This window comes from Simochromis diagramma, unplaced genomic scaffold (genome assembly GCF_900408965.1).
Source record: "Simochromis diagramma unplaced genomic scaffold, fSimDia1.1 OVJJ01000557.1, whole genome shotgun sequence".
Lineage (NCBI taxonomy): Eukaryota > Metazoa > Chordata > Actinopteri > Cichliformes > Cichlidae > Simochromis > Simochromis diagramma.
In genome coordinates, this window is record NW_024387156.1 from 2193392 (window position 1) to 2209562 (window position 16171).

Below are 16171 nucleotides of genomic sequence, written 5' to 3' on the forward strand. Positions count from 1 at the left end.
CTCATCTCACCCGTTGCACTTCTGACCTTTTACCAGACCAGAGGCTCATCCTTATGTGTAATAACCTAACTGAAACTATATGTACTATGTTGAATAAATGTTTTAATCAAGAACCTCTACTAAGAGCTTAGTAAAAGAATATAAAAGTATAACAGACAATTTGAATAACCTAGTAATTCAAATAGCCTCGTCTAACCTGCTCAGAATAACTTTCGGTTTCAGTCCTGCAAACTCTCTGCAACTTGCTGTCAACTGCAACTTAGTCTTTCTAAAAGACACACACACTGTTTAAACCTCTGAATACAATATCAATGCTGCAGATTATATTATTAATGCAATGGTAATGATGATGATTATTTAACAATAGCAGTAAAATAATTTCCCTGCTCCACAAAATGTTCCTGTATTCTATGCCAGCCACTTAGTTATATTACTCCATGGATGCCCAGCCAGCTAGTATCTTGTGCCCCACTATTATATTGTGGACCATAATATTCTATTAGAGCGATTAGAGCATGCTGTAGGTATTACAGGTACTGCGCTGCAGTGGTTTGATTCATATCTATGTAATAGGCTCTAATTTGTTCATGTAAATGGAGTACATATTCCACAGGGTTCTGTGCTAGGACAAATTGTGTTTCCTTAGGCAGTATCATCAGAAGGCACAGCATACATTTTCATTGGTATGCAGATGACACACAACTTAATCCATCCATGAAGCCAGATAACACACACCAGTTAGTTATACTGCAGGAACGTCTTGAAGATATAAAGATCTGGATTACAGGATATGTCCTGCAATGCACATATTCAAAAAAAAAATGTAGGACTGCTTTCTTACACTTGCACAACATCTCTAAAATCAGATATATCTTGTCTCAGAGTGACACTGAAAAACTAGTTCATGCACTTATTACTTCTAGGCTGCACTACTGTTATTATCAGGATGTCCCAAAACTCCCTGAAAAGCCACCAGTTAATCCAAAATGCTGCAGCACGAGTACTGACAGGGACTGGAAAGAGTGCATTTGGCTTCCCTTCATTATCAAACTATATCCTAAATATATCCTATCCTATATAAAAAAAAATATTTGATTTTCTAAGATAAATGTGAAAACAACACACTTGACTGTTTGTTCAACAGATATTGCATTATTTTTGATCAAGCAAAATTTAACTCAATTTTCAATTCAGTTTTATTTAGTGCAAAATTACAACAACAGTCACCTTATGACTCTTTAGACTGTAAGAAAAACTCTTACAATAATATTGGGAGAAACCTCCTTTAAATGGCAAGAAGCCTTCGGCAGAACCAGGCTCAGGGAGGAGCAGCTATCTACCACGACCAGTTCGGGGGGGAAGGGAAAGAAACAAGACAAAAGACATGCAGTGAAAGAGAGCCAGAGAATTTTTAAATCAACGTTTCCCCCTATTTAAATTCACTGGTCACTTGATTTTACACCAATTGATCACGCTGGTTTTACACAGTTTTCTTTGCAACCTCTGCAACAGTCATGACCAGCAAGTCAGATCTAGTCAGAGCTCAATAATTTAAAAAAAAAAAAAAAAAAAAAAAAAAATACTGACAAGGTTTTAATATGCATCTTACAGCTCCAGACAGGAGGTAGTGTTTGGAGCTGTCCTAGATATATCCAGAAAATTTCTCAATACATTTTTTTTCTTACATGTTTAATACATTTGGAGCAAGCTTTTGATTAATTTGCACTTAATTTGTGCTGCTGCTTTTTAAAACAAAAACATATCCTAATATCTGGCTTTGACTGCGGGGTGATGGATATTACTCCAGAAGAAAAAAACCCCAAGAGCTCACCCTCGGGCCAAATTAGGGTGAGCTCTGATGAGAAGGATTTTAAATTTGATACTAGATTTTACAGGGAGCGATTTCTGTCATTACTCTTGCTGAGTCACTTTGAATCAACTAATGGCTTTTCAAGGAGTTTTTACGACAGCCTGATGACAATGAATTACAACCAAAAAAATAAATACATGAACTAGCTTTTTCAGCATCACTCTGATACAAGATGTTTCTAACTTTAGGGATTTTGTGCAAATGAAAAAAGCAGTTCTACTATTTGTTTAATATGCACACTGAAGATATATTTTGGTCAAAAACAACTCCAAGATTTCTCACAGTGTTACTGGAGGCCAACATAATGCCATCAAGAGTAATTATCAGGTTTTACACCATGTTTCTAAGATTTTTAGGGCCAAGTACAATAACCTCAGTTTTATCTGAATTTAGAAGCAAGAAATTACAGGTCATCCAGGTCTTTATGTCTTTAAGACATTACTGCATTTTAACCAGTTGGTGTGTGTTATCTGGCTTCATGGATGGATAAAGTTGTGTGTCATCTGCATATTGGTGAAATTGTATGTTATACCCTCTAATGATACTGCCCAAGGGAAGCATGCATGATCTTAACAGAACTGGTCATAGCACTGTGTGCACTGTGTAAATAGGGGGTCCTCTTTACACACTAACAAATTGCCATCTATTTGACAGATATAATTTGAATCACATCTTTGCAGTACCGTTAATACCCACAGCATGCTCTAATCTCTGTAATAAAATATTTTGGTCAACAGTGGGGAATGTTGCACTAATGTCTTACAGGGCAAAGACAGACAGGTCCACTGTCAGAGGTTGTAAGACCACGTGTAACCTTGGAAAAGATCTTCTGTATATAATTGATACTTCAGGAAAACCTAATCCGTTTCTATCAGTTCTTCTCAGTTGGATTGATTTAATTTTATATTATTTTAAAGAAAAAGTGATTTCATATCAGGTCAGTCGAGACTTTGACCTGATAAGAAGAAAAGGTCATAGAATCATAAAAATCCAGTAATACAGGAGTTTATGTTTAACCAATCTCAACCATGACTCGATAACATCCTCATCCCCCTTTTTCTCTTTGTTCTAGATAAATCAATATGAACATACTTATGTATTTTACATACGATGGATCTGAAGATGAAAATGTAGTCATGTCTTTGTTTTGTCTCAGTTTCTATTCCTATGTTCATTTCTCTGCATTTTGTCCCGTTTTCTCTCCAGTCTGTCATCATCGTATCCTTCAGTCTCAGTGTGTGTCCTAGGTGTGTCCACTCTGCCCTAATCACCTCCTCTATATATTAATGTCTCAGGGTGGATTCCAAAAGTACATCCTATCTCCTATTTCTAACTTCTTTTCTGTGACTCCGATGAAAATGTCATTGAGGTAAAGGAAAAGTGGAAAGGAGAATTGATAAGGACTTAGGAAAAGAGAAGAGCTGTGTGCTGAGAATGGGAACAGCCTTACACTCGGTCTCTCCTTGACAATGTGATGCTGGATGTCCGCCGTGTTAAAACCACAAGTACAGGAGATGGACTAAAAAAACATGTATCTTACTTCACCATATTTCTAACCCTGTTGTTTTATAAACAAGAACATGATGTCAAAAATATTCCTCCATTACAAAGATTGGAATTTTAAATAAGAAGGAAAATTTAGGACCATATTTACCATTTCAGATTTACATAATAGAACAATTTGTAACAATGCAGCTCTCACCTGGATAAGTCTTGCACAGCACCCGAGTCCTGATCCTCACAACCCTTCACAGTGCTCAGTGACTTTTATCAGAAGACTTAAGCATATTCATTCTCCTCCAGCTTTATCTGAATTGCCGTGCAGTTTTTAGAAATTAACACTTGCATGAAACCGAAGTTTGCGCTGCATTATTTTGGTTAGCAAGACTGCAGCGCTCTCCCTCATGCTTCTCCTGGAGTCTGCTGATTTTTGAGCTACATAGGCTACGTTCACACTGCAGGTCTTAATGCTCAATTCCGATTTTTTGATCAAATCCAATTTTTTTGTCTGCTTGTTCACACTACAAATAAAATGTGACAGCAAACGCGTTCTAGTGTGAACCCTCAAAGCTGCCCGCATTCGCAAAAGAAGACGTCACACACAACACGCTCTGTTTAGACCCAGACCAAACAGTATTGTTTGACTGATGGCCCTTAATATAAAGACTTGTTTCGGACTTTATGTTTCCCAATTTTGCTTTAAGTTATTTTGTTATTTACATATGGCCTAATAATGATCCTTATTGCTGTTTTAGAGAGCAGCGCTGCTTCAAAGGATACTTGCAGATTTCTGTCAGAATCTGCAGATTATATAGTACAAATAAAATGTTCACGTTTGTCCAACGTTGTCTTCCCAACAGTTTCACTGACATCTACACGGGATGGCCAGTAAGCGTCCTCGGGCGCTTCTCCGGTGCTGTTAATTGGCGTCTGTCTTGTAGTCAGTGACGTAAAAGACGGATTTAATGCAACATGACCGTTCAAACAGCAGTCGCTTTCTAAAACATCAGATATGTATCAGATTCAGTACCACATACGAAAGTGACCCAGATCGGATTTGAAAATATCAGATTTGTGCCGTTCACACTGTCATACCATGATCGGATATGGGTCGCATACGGTCAAAAAAGTCGGATTTGATGCGCTTTCGCCTGCAGTGTGAACGTAGCCTAATTCACACTCTCTCTTTACTGAAGTGAACTGGCTGCATTTTTGCAAACAAATTAAAATGCATTGTTAGTAAAGTACAATTATAAATGCATATAAATTATATAAATATAATAAAGTGAAATTACAGAATCACAATATCAAATCTAGCCTATAAAATAACCTACAAAATGTAAGCCATCTAAATCCACTTCTTATACTGCTGTGATCCAGTGCAACTCCTTTCCTCCTCCCTATTTAGGATTTCTATGACTGCAGTAATAGAAATCACTTATCCCAGCTGTCCTGAAGTACAAATTTATCTTAAAGACTGGAACGCAGCAACTATTACTAATGAACATTGATTTTACTGCACCTTTACATTTTTTTATCAGTTATTATAGATCATAATCTTGAGCTCATATAGCATTCATGCATTCTTCATGCAAGGCAAACAACAAGCAGTTTTTATTCCAGCAGTGTGTTGTTCAGAATTCAGCTGTGAGTTTAACAAACTTTTGTTAAAAATTCTAAATATGTCAACAGGTTATAGCACGAAATAGAAAATGCAGTTACAATTCAAAATTTACTTGATCAATGCATCTTTGTTTATTATGTCGATTGTTTTCACGTATGGTCACATAGTCTGTTGCAATGAATTATGGGACGGCGTGTTGTCCTCCTCTTTCATAAAGGATGGTCCAGTGTATCCTATGCTAAAGGAAGCACTGAAGCTCCTTTCCTTAGCATTTGGATAACTGGAAGAGCTCTTATTATGGCCGGCACACAGATACATCTGGGTCATGTCTCTCAATGAGGAACCTTCCTAAGCAAAACTGACTATTAAAGCGCGCCCTCAGCCTTCCTCGTGAGGCGCATGTCCTTCCCTCACACTGTGTGTTCCCGTGTTTTACTTGTAATTTTCTTTTACTTCTTTTCCCCTGGCCTGGATTTTTTGAGTCAGCAAAATAAGCAATAAAACCGCCTACTTTAGTTAATTCTTTTGACTCTTAGTTGTGCTATTGGGTCATATCATACTTGCAACATAGCCAAACCTGACATGGAGATAAATACAAATGAAAGCTATTGCAATAACTTGAATTCTCAACTGACGTTTTAAAGGTGGATTTGTTTTTTACTTTATCAAAATCAAATGTAGTTTTATTTTTGAATTTATGAGCATCTGCCAGGCTAGGGGAAATTATTTGAACTATTTATTTGGAAATATTTAGAGAAATTCTTCAGCTCAAAAATATTTTGTACTATTGGATTTACAGAAACAATTTCTGCATTACATTCCTATCCAAGTCTATACAAATGCCAGATTTTCTCTCTTTGGAGTAGTCATTCATGTTTCATTTGGATTTATAGAAATATTTTTTAAGATTAATTTTAATGGTAGTAGTGATTAGATTTTCCTATCCAACAGATATCAAGCGGCGGCCTGTTCTGTTCCACTAACATGAAACAGTACAATATAAAAGTAGATAATCCTCAACGAGCCGAATGAGAGACTGATGCCAAGGAATTCTTCCTTCAGTAAGAAACAATCCTGTGCTACCTGATGATTTTTCATTTGTTTAAAATAAGAACTTTTTTGGTATTCTGACTGGTAAAAACACAAGATTGGATTTTCTTCTCTTGTAAATGCTCATACACAAAGACAGAATGTGTAAATCATGTTACAGGATAGGACTCTCATCCACCGAGTCATTCGCCAGAAACAGAGAAGAAACTCATCTGCTTCTTAAAAAAAATTTTTTTCTACAACCCATTTGCTGTTAAGTAATGATGCAATTAAAGCCAAAATCTTCAGTTTTGGTTGCTCGTCTCCTGATCTGAACCTGATCCACAGTTTTTCTGATGCTTTTCAGTGTAAATTTAATCAGCAACAGTGAAAGGTTGCAGCTCTTCACCCACAACCTTGTTTCTTTTTTTCCCAAGCCAGGACTTCAAAGTTTCCCTGGTGTGTGTGTGTGTGTGTGTGTGTGTGTGTGTGTGTGTGTGTGTGTGTGTGTGTGTGTGTGTGTGTGTGTGCACAGATCCTATGAAATATGGGTCAGACATTAAAATGCATGAGCTGGGAGCAGAAAGCATGATGAAGTGCTGAGACACAAAGAGGATAGAATGTAAAAATAACTGGAGGAGCAGTTGACAGAAGCCTCTCCCTGCTGACGCCACACTACCATGCCATTGGTCCACACAACCAACCAACCAAAAGAGAGAGAAAAAAAAAAACTGAGGCATGTTTCCTGCTGCATGGACAGTTGGCAATGCTCTCATCACTGCTGACAGACCTCAACATTAACCTGGAAGAAGTATGCCAATTTCCTGGCATACAAAACAAACGATAATGTTTTTATTATTAGGGCTCCAAACACCAGGCTTTAATCTTTCATGTTGCAATGGTCTAGTTAGACCCCGACGTAGGCTAGGTCTAACTAGTGTCCACTGATGAAATTATAAACTGAGTGTAACTAAAATGTTTAAGTACAACAAATGATTTTTGAGGTAAAATACACATCTGTCTGACAAACAGCAACACAACCCCAACCTTTACTGAAGATGAAAAAGTAGAGTACCTATAAAGCGCCAAATGAGACCCATTGTACCGACACCATCTCATTATGTGACATTGCTTTAGACTGCACCGTGGCTTCAATACTGACCTTTTCAGTGTATTTACATTACTTTTTCTTCACGGAAGCCACTTTTTTCACTTAATTTGAATTAGCAAAGCACTTTGCAAAGATAGTACAGCTTTATTTAGAATTCTATCAATTTGTCAGTCTCTGTTGTAACATTAAATGTTTCTGCAAGCTGAAACGCAGAAGACCAGACTTAAAGCTTAAGCATCCTAGACTCTGAATGTATATGTGTAAATAAAATCTTCTGTCAAATTTTAAAATATTTTACAATTACAGTCTCCATTTCAGAGCCTTGATTTATGCAGAGAACAGAATACGAAGCTTGGTACCTTTGGTAGCATATTGAATATGTCCACATATTCCAGTATTCTGAAGTTTTGGGATTTTATTTTGTTAATTCTAAACCTTTTTAAACCTACACTAATTTTCTAGTGTTCCAAGCAACATGACCCCCACCTGTGTGTCCGGCTGAATTTTGAGGGAATTGTCAAAAACTGAAAAACAAAACATGATCTGCAGATTCCCCGGTTCTATTTTACTGAATTTGTAAAATATGATGAGCTTACTACTGATTAAGAATGTAGTTTGGGGAAGTTTGCAGTTTTACTCATTATGGAAAATATATTTCTGCCGCCGTCCCCCTCCTGGACACTGGGGTAAAGGCAACAGCTAGGGGTTAGGGGAGACAAGGAGAGGACAAGGGGCTGAGCCTAGACTTAAGTGACAAAAGAAAATGGCTGCTGCAGAAATAAATTTCTGTTTCACTGAACAAAACCTCCCCTTTCTCCTCCACCAGGCAGAGAGAAGGACTAACAGGCAACAACCTAACATGAAAAAATATATGAGGGAGTATTCATGTGAATTAAGGAAAGGAGAACCTTGGTGCTCAGATAATCTATGCCTTTTTTACTCTAATTGAGCACTGAAAGTGCTTTCCACTAAGGGTGGGCGGTATAAACGGTATACGGTAGAAACGATATAAATTTGGCCAATGGTAGAGATTTTCACTATACCGCTCTACCGCGATAGCGCATGTTGATGGCGTCATCAAGCTGCGCCTGTTTTGGTCAAAGTTTGGTCCGTTTATAGCATCCTGCCATGCAATTGCATTTGTCCCTAACCACCAGAAACCCTCACGTTAACTTTTATCAAGTGGAAAAAAGTTAGCATTCATCCTTCAGCTTCACTGTGCTAATGTTATGCTAATGTAGCTGTTTTGCTAGCGATCACGTAGCACAACATTATATACCAGCTAGTCCGACTTCAGTAATCCTACAAAAGTCACTGCTGTTTAGTTTTCTGTCTTCATTTATGTTATTTTTTCAGAAATTTCTCAGTCAGAACATGCTATATCATTTTTAGGTGGAAACTAGCGAGCTAACTTCCTGTTAACTTCTAACTCCGTTGAATTTAATAAATTCTGTTTTCATGGATGCCTGGATGTTAAACTTAATTGTTACACCTGGTAAAGCATCAACGCTGATTATTTTATTAAAGATGAAAGAATTTAGACAGTTTTTCACTCTCAGTGATGCTGCAGTGTTTGTTTGACTTTGGGACCTGAAGAAGACGGTGTTTAGGACCCAGATTACTTATTACGTTTACTACATAAAATTGGTTCGAGGTCAGAAAGCACAACCAGAATTCATACATAAGGCACACTGTCGATTTTTGAGAAAATTATAGGATTTTAAGTGTGCCTTATATTGTGTAAAATACGTTATACAGAAGAAAATATATCGCAATATATATCGTTACCGCACATGCTTCAAATTATACCGTGATATGGATTTTAGGCCATATCGCCTATTCACATCAGTATGAAGAGAGAGTGTGGTTACAGAAAACTGCAGCAAATCTACACAAAAGGATTCGGTGAGCTGAGAACACAACAGACCAAAAATTACAACTATTAAGTCAGGTTGAACTAGCATCTAAAGTTTCATAGCAGTTATATTCTATGTTTAACAAGAGGAGTTTGTCTCTCGTCTTATCCAGCAACAACGTTAATGGATTAATCTTGAGATTATTCATTTTTCCTCTTTTAACATATCTTAATTTATAATACTGATTGTACTAGACACCTCATATTAATAATAATTGCCTTTATTTATAATATTTTTATAATAATAAACATAGGCAGCATTTGTGTTATTGATGAGCTTTGGGGATCTTGGTGACTGCACCTCATCAGCTGAATACTGTTGTTGAAAAAGCGTGTACTGATACATTTTTACATTTGTTAAAGAAATGTTTAAAGACCAACATTGCCAATAAGTTACTGCAGCTCAAGTTAATGGTTCAGTATTTTAGTGCTTCTACAGCAATCGAGGTAACTAGCATGATTGACAATGACATTATTTTTGGAGCTTATGATCCTTCACAGGTCATACTTTCAGAAGTACCCCTCATGTCATATAGACACTATTTAAACACAAGTAGTTGGCCACAGTTCTTGTTCTCTCTCCACATGAAACTATACGACAGTCACCTCTCTGTAACTGAGGTAGAACAGGTCATCTACTAACAGGAAGGTTGGTGGTTCGATCCCTGCATGCCAAATATCCTTGGAAAAGATACTAACTCCAAGTTGCTTTATGCATCTGTAGTTACTATAGCTCTTCACATCATCCTTGTTCTGAAACTCTATAGAGTACATTCGTCAGGGATCCTCTCACTCTCCTGGACTGTCTTAATCTAGTTAAAAAGACAACTGCCCTCTTTCCTAGAGCTCTTCACATTACAGGTATGTCATCTGGACCAACTGTCTTTCCACTTCTCTTCATAGCTTCCCTCACTTACTAATTCCATAGTGAGTGTATGGTTGTAATTATGCAAACTGTATCATGATGCCACTTAAAGCAGGTTCTTTATTCTTAAATTTGTTATGTAGCCTGTAAAGGTTGCACAGTGTACAGGTTTAGTCAAGAAGGTCACATATGTGGGGGTTTTTGTTTTTTTTTTGTGTTTGATCTGAGCCCCCCCTGTCAGAGTTGGTCGCCCATTCACTCCACATGCTCCATTTCTGATTCTGAACTTAGGCCTCTGTCACACAGGTATAGAGGCCAATTGGCGACTGCCTGGCAACTGTTGCTTGCCAAAGAAAAATGAACATTCCCTTGGCTGGTTGTGAGTGGTTAAAAAGAATAGTCGCTTGGTCAGCTAGAGGACATATCTTCATGATAATACATGAAATGACTCGAGATTCCTCAGTGTTACTGGAGGCCAAAGTAATCTCACTTAAAGTCAGTATCTAGTTAGATACCATGTTTAAGGCCCAAGTACAATATTCTCAGTTTTTTCTGATTTTAGAAGCAGGGAATTTGAGGTCATCCAGGTCTTAAGGTAGATAATAAATGTGACGTCGTCAGACTGCATGCCACCAACTGACTAATCAGTAGCGTCACTCAATGAGTCATGAGAGCTGAAGTGAAAGGACATTTTTGAAACCCGGCATTGAGGGAAATGGCTACAAAAAGCCCACAGTTGTCCCCAAGTCTGACAACAAGTCACAGACTGAGCAGCAGGTATGTCGTCGCCTCGACGTCCACTTTTGTTTTAGCGTTCGTGTTGCATACTAATTACACCACGGGACGTTCGGCAAGTGTTATTTGATGAAAAAATTTTACTTATCAGTTGACAAAAAAGTATTTGATTATTTCGATCAGTTTTTAGCCAGTAAAGACTGAATATTGTAGTATTTCAGCCTCTCAGATGACACAATTTCCTGTTTTTCTTTGTTCTCATGTCTTTGTGTCATGTAATTGTAAACTGAATATTTGTGATTTTGGATTTGTGAATGGATGAAAAGACATCAACAAGGTTGCACTGGACATTTATTGTTTTGATGTTTAATTTACAAAAAATTAATTGAAAGAAAAACCAAAAAGGAGATTAATAACATGAACTGTTAATAAATTACTAGTACAAATGTTAGCACACATGTTCCTCTGATTACCTTAGCAAATGAATGTCAGATTTTCTGGAAGGACAGAAAATATGACTTAATCTTCTAAAAAACTAAAAGTTTGATAACGAATGATATTTGGAGATGAAAACACTTCGTTATCAATAACCAAAAGAGCCAAGAGAGGAAATGCTGAGGAATATTTTCTTATTTTTTCCTATAAAATTGTGGAAATTTCTCAAACATTTTCAGATTCTTGCCCCCAAGATGTGGAACTTTTGGGGATGTCTTTTCAAAAAACTGAACAAAAGCCTTGATGTCATTCTTGGCTCAGCAAAGCTGCGATTCCCCAAAACATGCCAGAATATCAACTCTGGCAAAATTTCAATCACATCTGGAACATGTGGGAAAAGTGCACATATTTGTACATGTAATAAATTCCCTTCTACAAAGAAAGAAGTGAAGGCGTTTTGTTCTGTAATTTTCCATCGTCACTGAAATCTTTCTCTGCAGTGTGAATACGCCATATTGTCATTGGCCAACCTTGTCTCCCAGATGTCACGTTTACTGTTACACCTCAACTGTTTAAGTGATATTTAGATCAAAGTTAAATTCACAGAACTGTACGTACGCTTTGAGACCTTTCAAATTAAAGGAATCACTAAAAATATTTTGGTATTCAAGTGAAAGCATAAATTACAATAAACTGGCCAAACTGGAATATTACTCCTCAATTATTAGAGGAATATTATAAGGACACTAAAGCGCAGATCATGCACTTGGAAACCTGAGATATGGTCCTCCAGATGCAAACAGCATGTGCATATGGAAACATGTTATGAGGCTGGAATCTAAGAGCTTTTCCTGCTACAGGCTCTCTTTGAGAACTGAAATGTGAGACATGTTTCCTCTTCAATAACATTTCTGTTCAGCATCTCTTAAACTCTTCATTTTTTAATTTACAAAAGTAAAATCTGAACATTTTTCTTTCTCTTACACCTCAAAATGAAAATAATAAATCCCTAAAATATTACAATGATTTGCGAACACTGCACGTTGCTATTGCTTTGTTCAGATACCATTTAGCCAATCAGAAGACAGAATGGACAGTCATCAATGCTCTGCTGCCAGGCACATAATACACCTAAGTCTTGAAAATGTTACTGAAAAACAACTTGAGAAATTATTCCACAGTTAGTCAAATCAGGGTCAGTTTTACCACTCTGGACATTTAACACATTCATTTAGGATGTCTGTTTCTTTTCTTTGTCTGTATTTTGTGGTAACTGCAGTTATTTCTAACATTAAGGTTATGTGACCTTTCTCAGAAAAAGACATTTCACTGTCTGCAACTTTCATTTTAAGTTATTCAGTCCATATATTTTTTTTCAAAACTTTAAATTACATAACAAATTTACTTTCCCCAAATGTAATTTTTGTACAACCATCAGTGAAAAGCACATTAAGATTTGAGTTCACGTGTAATTTCGTGTGTGAAAGCAAAAACATCAAAGGAGATGAAAACAGAAACTGTGATTATTTAGACTTGTATTTAGATCAAAATTGTTTTTGACACAGGCAGACTTTTATAATACCCCTATCATTACTCACATCTTTAAAACAAAATTGTGACCAAAATTTCAGTTTTTTGGTTATCGTGTTTACTGTAATCCAATATTTGGATTACAAGGTGTCAACTTTAACTTGTCAACCACAAAGCTGCAGTGGATTCTCTTGTTTCTCTTGTCTTGTTTTTCATTGAGGAATGACTGATTGAAAAAAAGTTATACTGACAACAATTATCATGAATCATGCTGTTAATAAATGTCAGAAAATGTTTAAAGCATTTCATATGTTCAGATATTTTGTCCAACCAACTGCTGAAAAGCAAAAGAGATCTAAGGAGGTCTGTATAATCCTGCAGAAGAAAAGATCACATTTAACAAAACAGCTGCTGATTACTCAGCAGAACACAGAACACATCTTGTTATTGCAGATTGAAATGGTTTGATTCCTCTGTAAACTAAATATTGAAAAAACAAAAACATGGAAATTTAGAGACCCCTTGAACCGAGAATTGCTTTCACTGGCATTTTTGTTTTTTACGTTTTTTCTTTGATGTTGCTGACATTGCGGCAACAAAATTTATATTAAGCTCCATGGACAGTCGTTAGAAATTACAAGTGCACATTCTACAAAATTCCTTTAGTTTATCAGCTCAGCCTTCACTCTCGGCATACACGAATTATTTGATATATATTTTATGTAGCTCATTTTTGTTCTCTCTGTCAGAAGACTAGGAGAATGGATGTTGGATGATGGTAGTATGGATGTTGAAAGCTCACCTGCGGTTTATTTATTAAAAATCTTGATCTACTGAACAGTGTCATTTGTTTGAGACAAATTTTACGATGCTAACCGTTTTTGCTCCCTTTTGACAAACGTTTCTGTTACAGCCCCAGAAAGTTTTCAGATGCGGATAATGGACTCACTTTCTGGCTGTGTGACCCCGGACAGTTCAACATGCAGCCCTGCCATGTTGCCGCTACTCGCTTTCATTAACAAAGCTAACATTTGGTATAAATAAGCGTTTTGTTTTGTTTGTTTTTTTGTTTTTTTTACAAACTATGTCCACCGACTGCGCAAAGGATCATTATAATATTAAGTCCCATTTATTTTCCCTCCTTTAATGATGATTTCTGGCACTTCCCGTGTTCTACTCAATACCCACTCTGTGTAAAAGCCCAGTCTGGGTCTTACCTAGGGTTGGAGCTGTTCCAGTAGACCGCGTACCGGTCGGAGTTCATGCGATCAGTGGTAACGGCGGAACAGATTTGGAGTAGCAGACCGAGCAACATCAGCGGCGGCCGCCCCGAGCGCTCCATGTGCAGCGGCGCTGCACGCTGCGCCCCAGCGAACATCCGCGTCTCTTCTTTGAGCTCTGAGCGCACTGTGACCCGCAGAGAGAATTCCCTGAACCAGGGTTTTCAAGGAAAAGCAAAGAGAATTTGTGCACTTTATATCCACGTAAGATCAATACTCAATATTCACTGGCTGCATATTCCCGCTCTCAAAGCTTTAACTGAATTTATTTCCAAGAAAACAAACTGATAATAATCCATTTCATATTGATATGCGACGACATCAACTGCCTCTTGTTTGAGGAAGAAAAAAAATGTCCACGGCTAAAGCTTGACCGCAAAAGCCGTTAAACTGTCCCAAATTCGGGTCCAGTGGGACAAACTGTCCCAAAGTTTCATTTTCACTCAAACAGAACCAAATGAGCATCACACCAGGGCAGCGTCCACACAGCCAATCAGTCCATATACGTCTTGCTCTCCAGCTTTCTGCCTGGAACTCAGTCCCACTTTATTGCGCAGTGCACAAGTCTGGAGAGTCTGCTCACTCCCCGGAGTTCTCATTAAGGATTCATGCCTTTTTTGCGTCTTTTATGTAATGCTGAATACTTTTACAGTCTGCTGCTGTCTAACAAACTTTGAAATATGACAGAGGAGCTCATCCACTGCGCCCTTTGCAAAGACCTCACTAGTTTTCTAGGTTTGTTTGGAGCTGCTTTAAGTTAAAGACCTCGCCGTCAATCCGCAGTAGAACTGGACCCGCTCTTTCTCGCAAAAGCAAACTTTTCGAGGTAAGCGCTCTTCTTTCGCTCTCTCCACAGTGAGCCGTGTCGAACGGTTTGGACCAGACACAAAAAGAACAAAGAAGCGAAAATTTAGACGAACCAGCAGGAGGAGCGTTCGGTTTGGTTACCGGGGCTCAACTACTAACTGTTATTCGGAATGACTCCCAGAGGGCGGAGCTTCTGCTTCACAGCGTTCTCCTACTCACAGCTCACTCTTTCATTGGTTCGGTCATAAAATGCTGCATTGATATCTGAGACAGTGTTTGAACACGATGCTCTAAAAAACTATTAACGATAAAAATCTGATGTATGTCCAAAGTCAGTGGCATTTGTTTTCTGTAACTGCTTAAAAACATGCATACATTGTGAACATGTGCCCTAGCTCACCTGTGAATGGCTCAAGTGATGGCAAGGCTTGCTCTGGAGGGTCAGAAGATCCAGGAGACAGCAGCCAAATGAAGGGAACTGAAGAAGCAGGCCAAGTGAATATTGTCGCTGCTCTTCAGTGCCTTCCCATGCTCACCTGCCTGTCCACCCACCACCAGCCGCCTCATGGATTCAAGGTTTTCTGGCATCCTCCCCCTTCCCCACTAGCTTGGATCTCAAGTAAAGGTGTTCTCGTGATAATCCTCTGGATAATATTACTTAACTCATCTCCTGGATTCTCTGCCCAGTCTAACTTGTAATCTCCTCTCACAGATCTCTCCTGGTCTCTCGTTACCATCCTCCGCTCCTCATGTGTGTCTCCCTCCATTTGAATTGGATTCAGTTGAGCTCAGCCTTGTGTTTAAGTAAAATTAGTTTCTATGTTTACTTTTCTTTAAAGTGAGTAGAGCTCACCTAAGTTAATTCATGTTCAAGTTCTCGAAGTGAATGAAGAATCTCAAGCTGCACTCCACTGCTCTCTGTCCCGCCTGTGTCTGGCACTTGAGTCCTACACATGTTGTTTGCTAAAACTTGACTATATGATCTATCCACCTGTCAGCAGACCTGGTCAGAACAGCACTGGATAAGCAGGGGTGCCTTTTAAGAGAACACACAGCTGCCCTGCAATTTGTTGGAGCCCAAGATGTGCTCATGACTCAGAGGCTCGACTGTGTTGCTCAGGTAGTTGAATCGATTAAGTCAAAATTATCCACTGTCCTCTCCCCTGCGGCAGCCCCCGCCTCTCCTGCCAAGCTCCTGTGTGTTCCTATGAATTGTTTATTAAGGAGCTTAAGGGGACTTTTGTTGCTGAACATGCCTGTTCTTTCACCTTCCTCATAAACTTTTGCATTAGCTCTTGTAGCATTCAATTTTTTAACCTCTTCCAAGCGTTCGATCTCTCTGCACTGCTTTTCCATTGCTTGCTGCCTTTCCAAGTTTTCATGTTCCAGTTTTTGTAGTTCAGCTGCTTCCCTTTCTTGCTCCTCCATGACTGCTAATATTTCTTGAAATGCAGCTACTTCAACCTCTGC

At 38.2% G+C, this 16171-nt stretch overlaps 1 protein-coding gene across 2 annotated transcripts in view; it reads right to left on the reverse strand.

Moving 5' to 3' along the window:
* Positions 1-15768, reverse strand: part of LOC120744164 (ephrin-A2-like) — a 57838-nt gene extending 42070 nt beyond the window's left edge. Inside the window, exons 1-2 of one of the 2 annotated variants that reach the window (XM_040048327.1) lie at positions 15102-15768; positions 13832-14021 (exon numbers count right to left, since the gene is read on the reverse strand). In XM_040048327.1, coding sequence (XP_039904261.1) covers positions 13832-13992 — 161 coding nt within the window. In that variant the 5' untranslated portion in view covers positions 13993-14021; positions 15102-15768. Of the gene's footprint in view, positions 1-13831; positions 15028-15101 lie in introns of those variants that run through there. The other variant, XM_040048326.1, reaches the window with a different exon arrangement.
* Between the last annotated feature and the right edge of the window lie 403 nt (positions 15769-16171).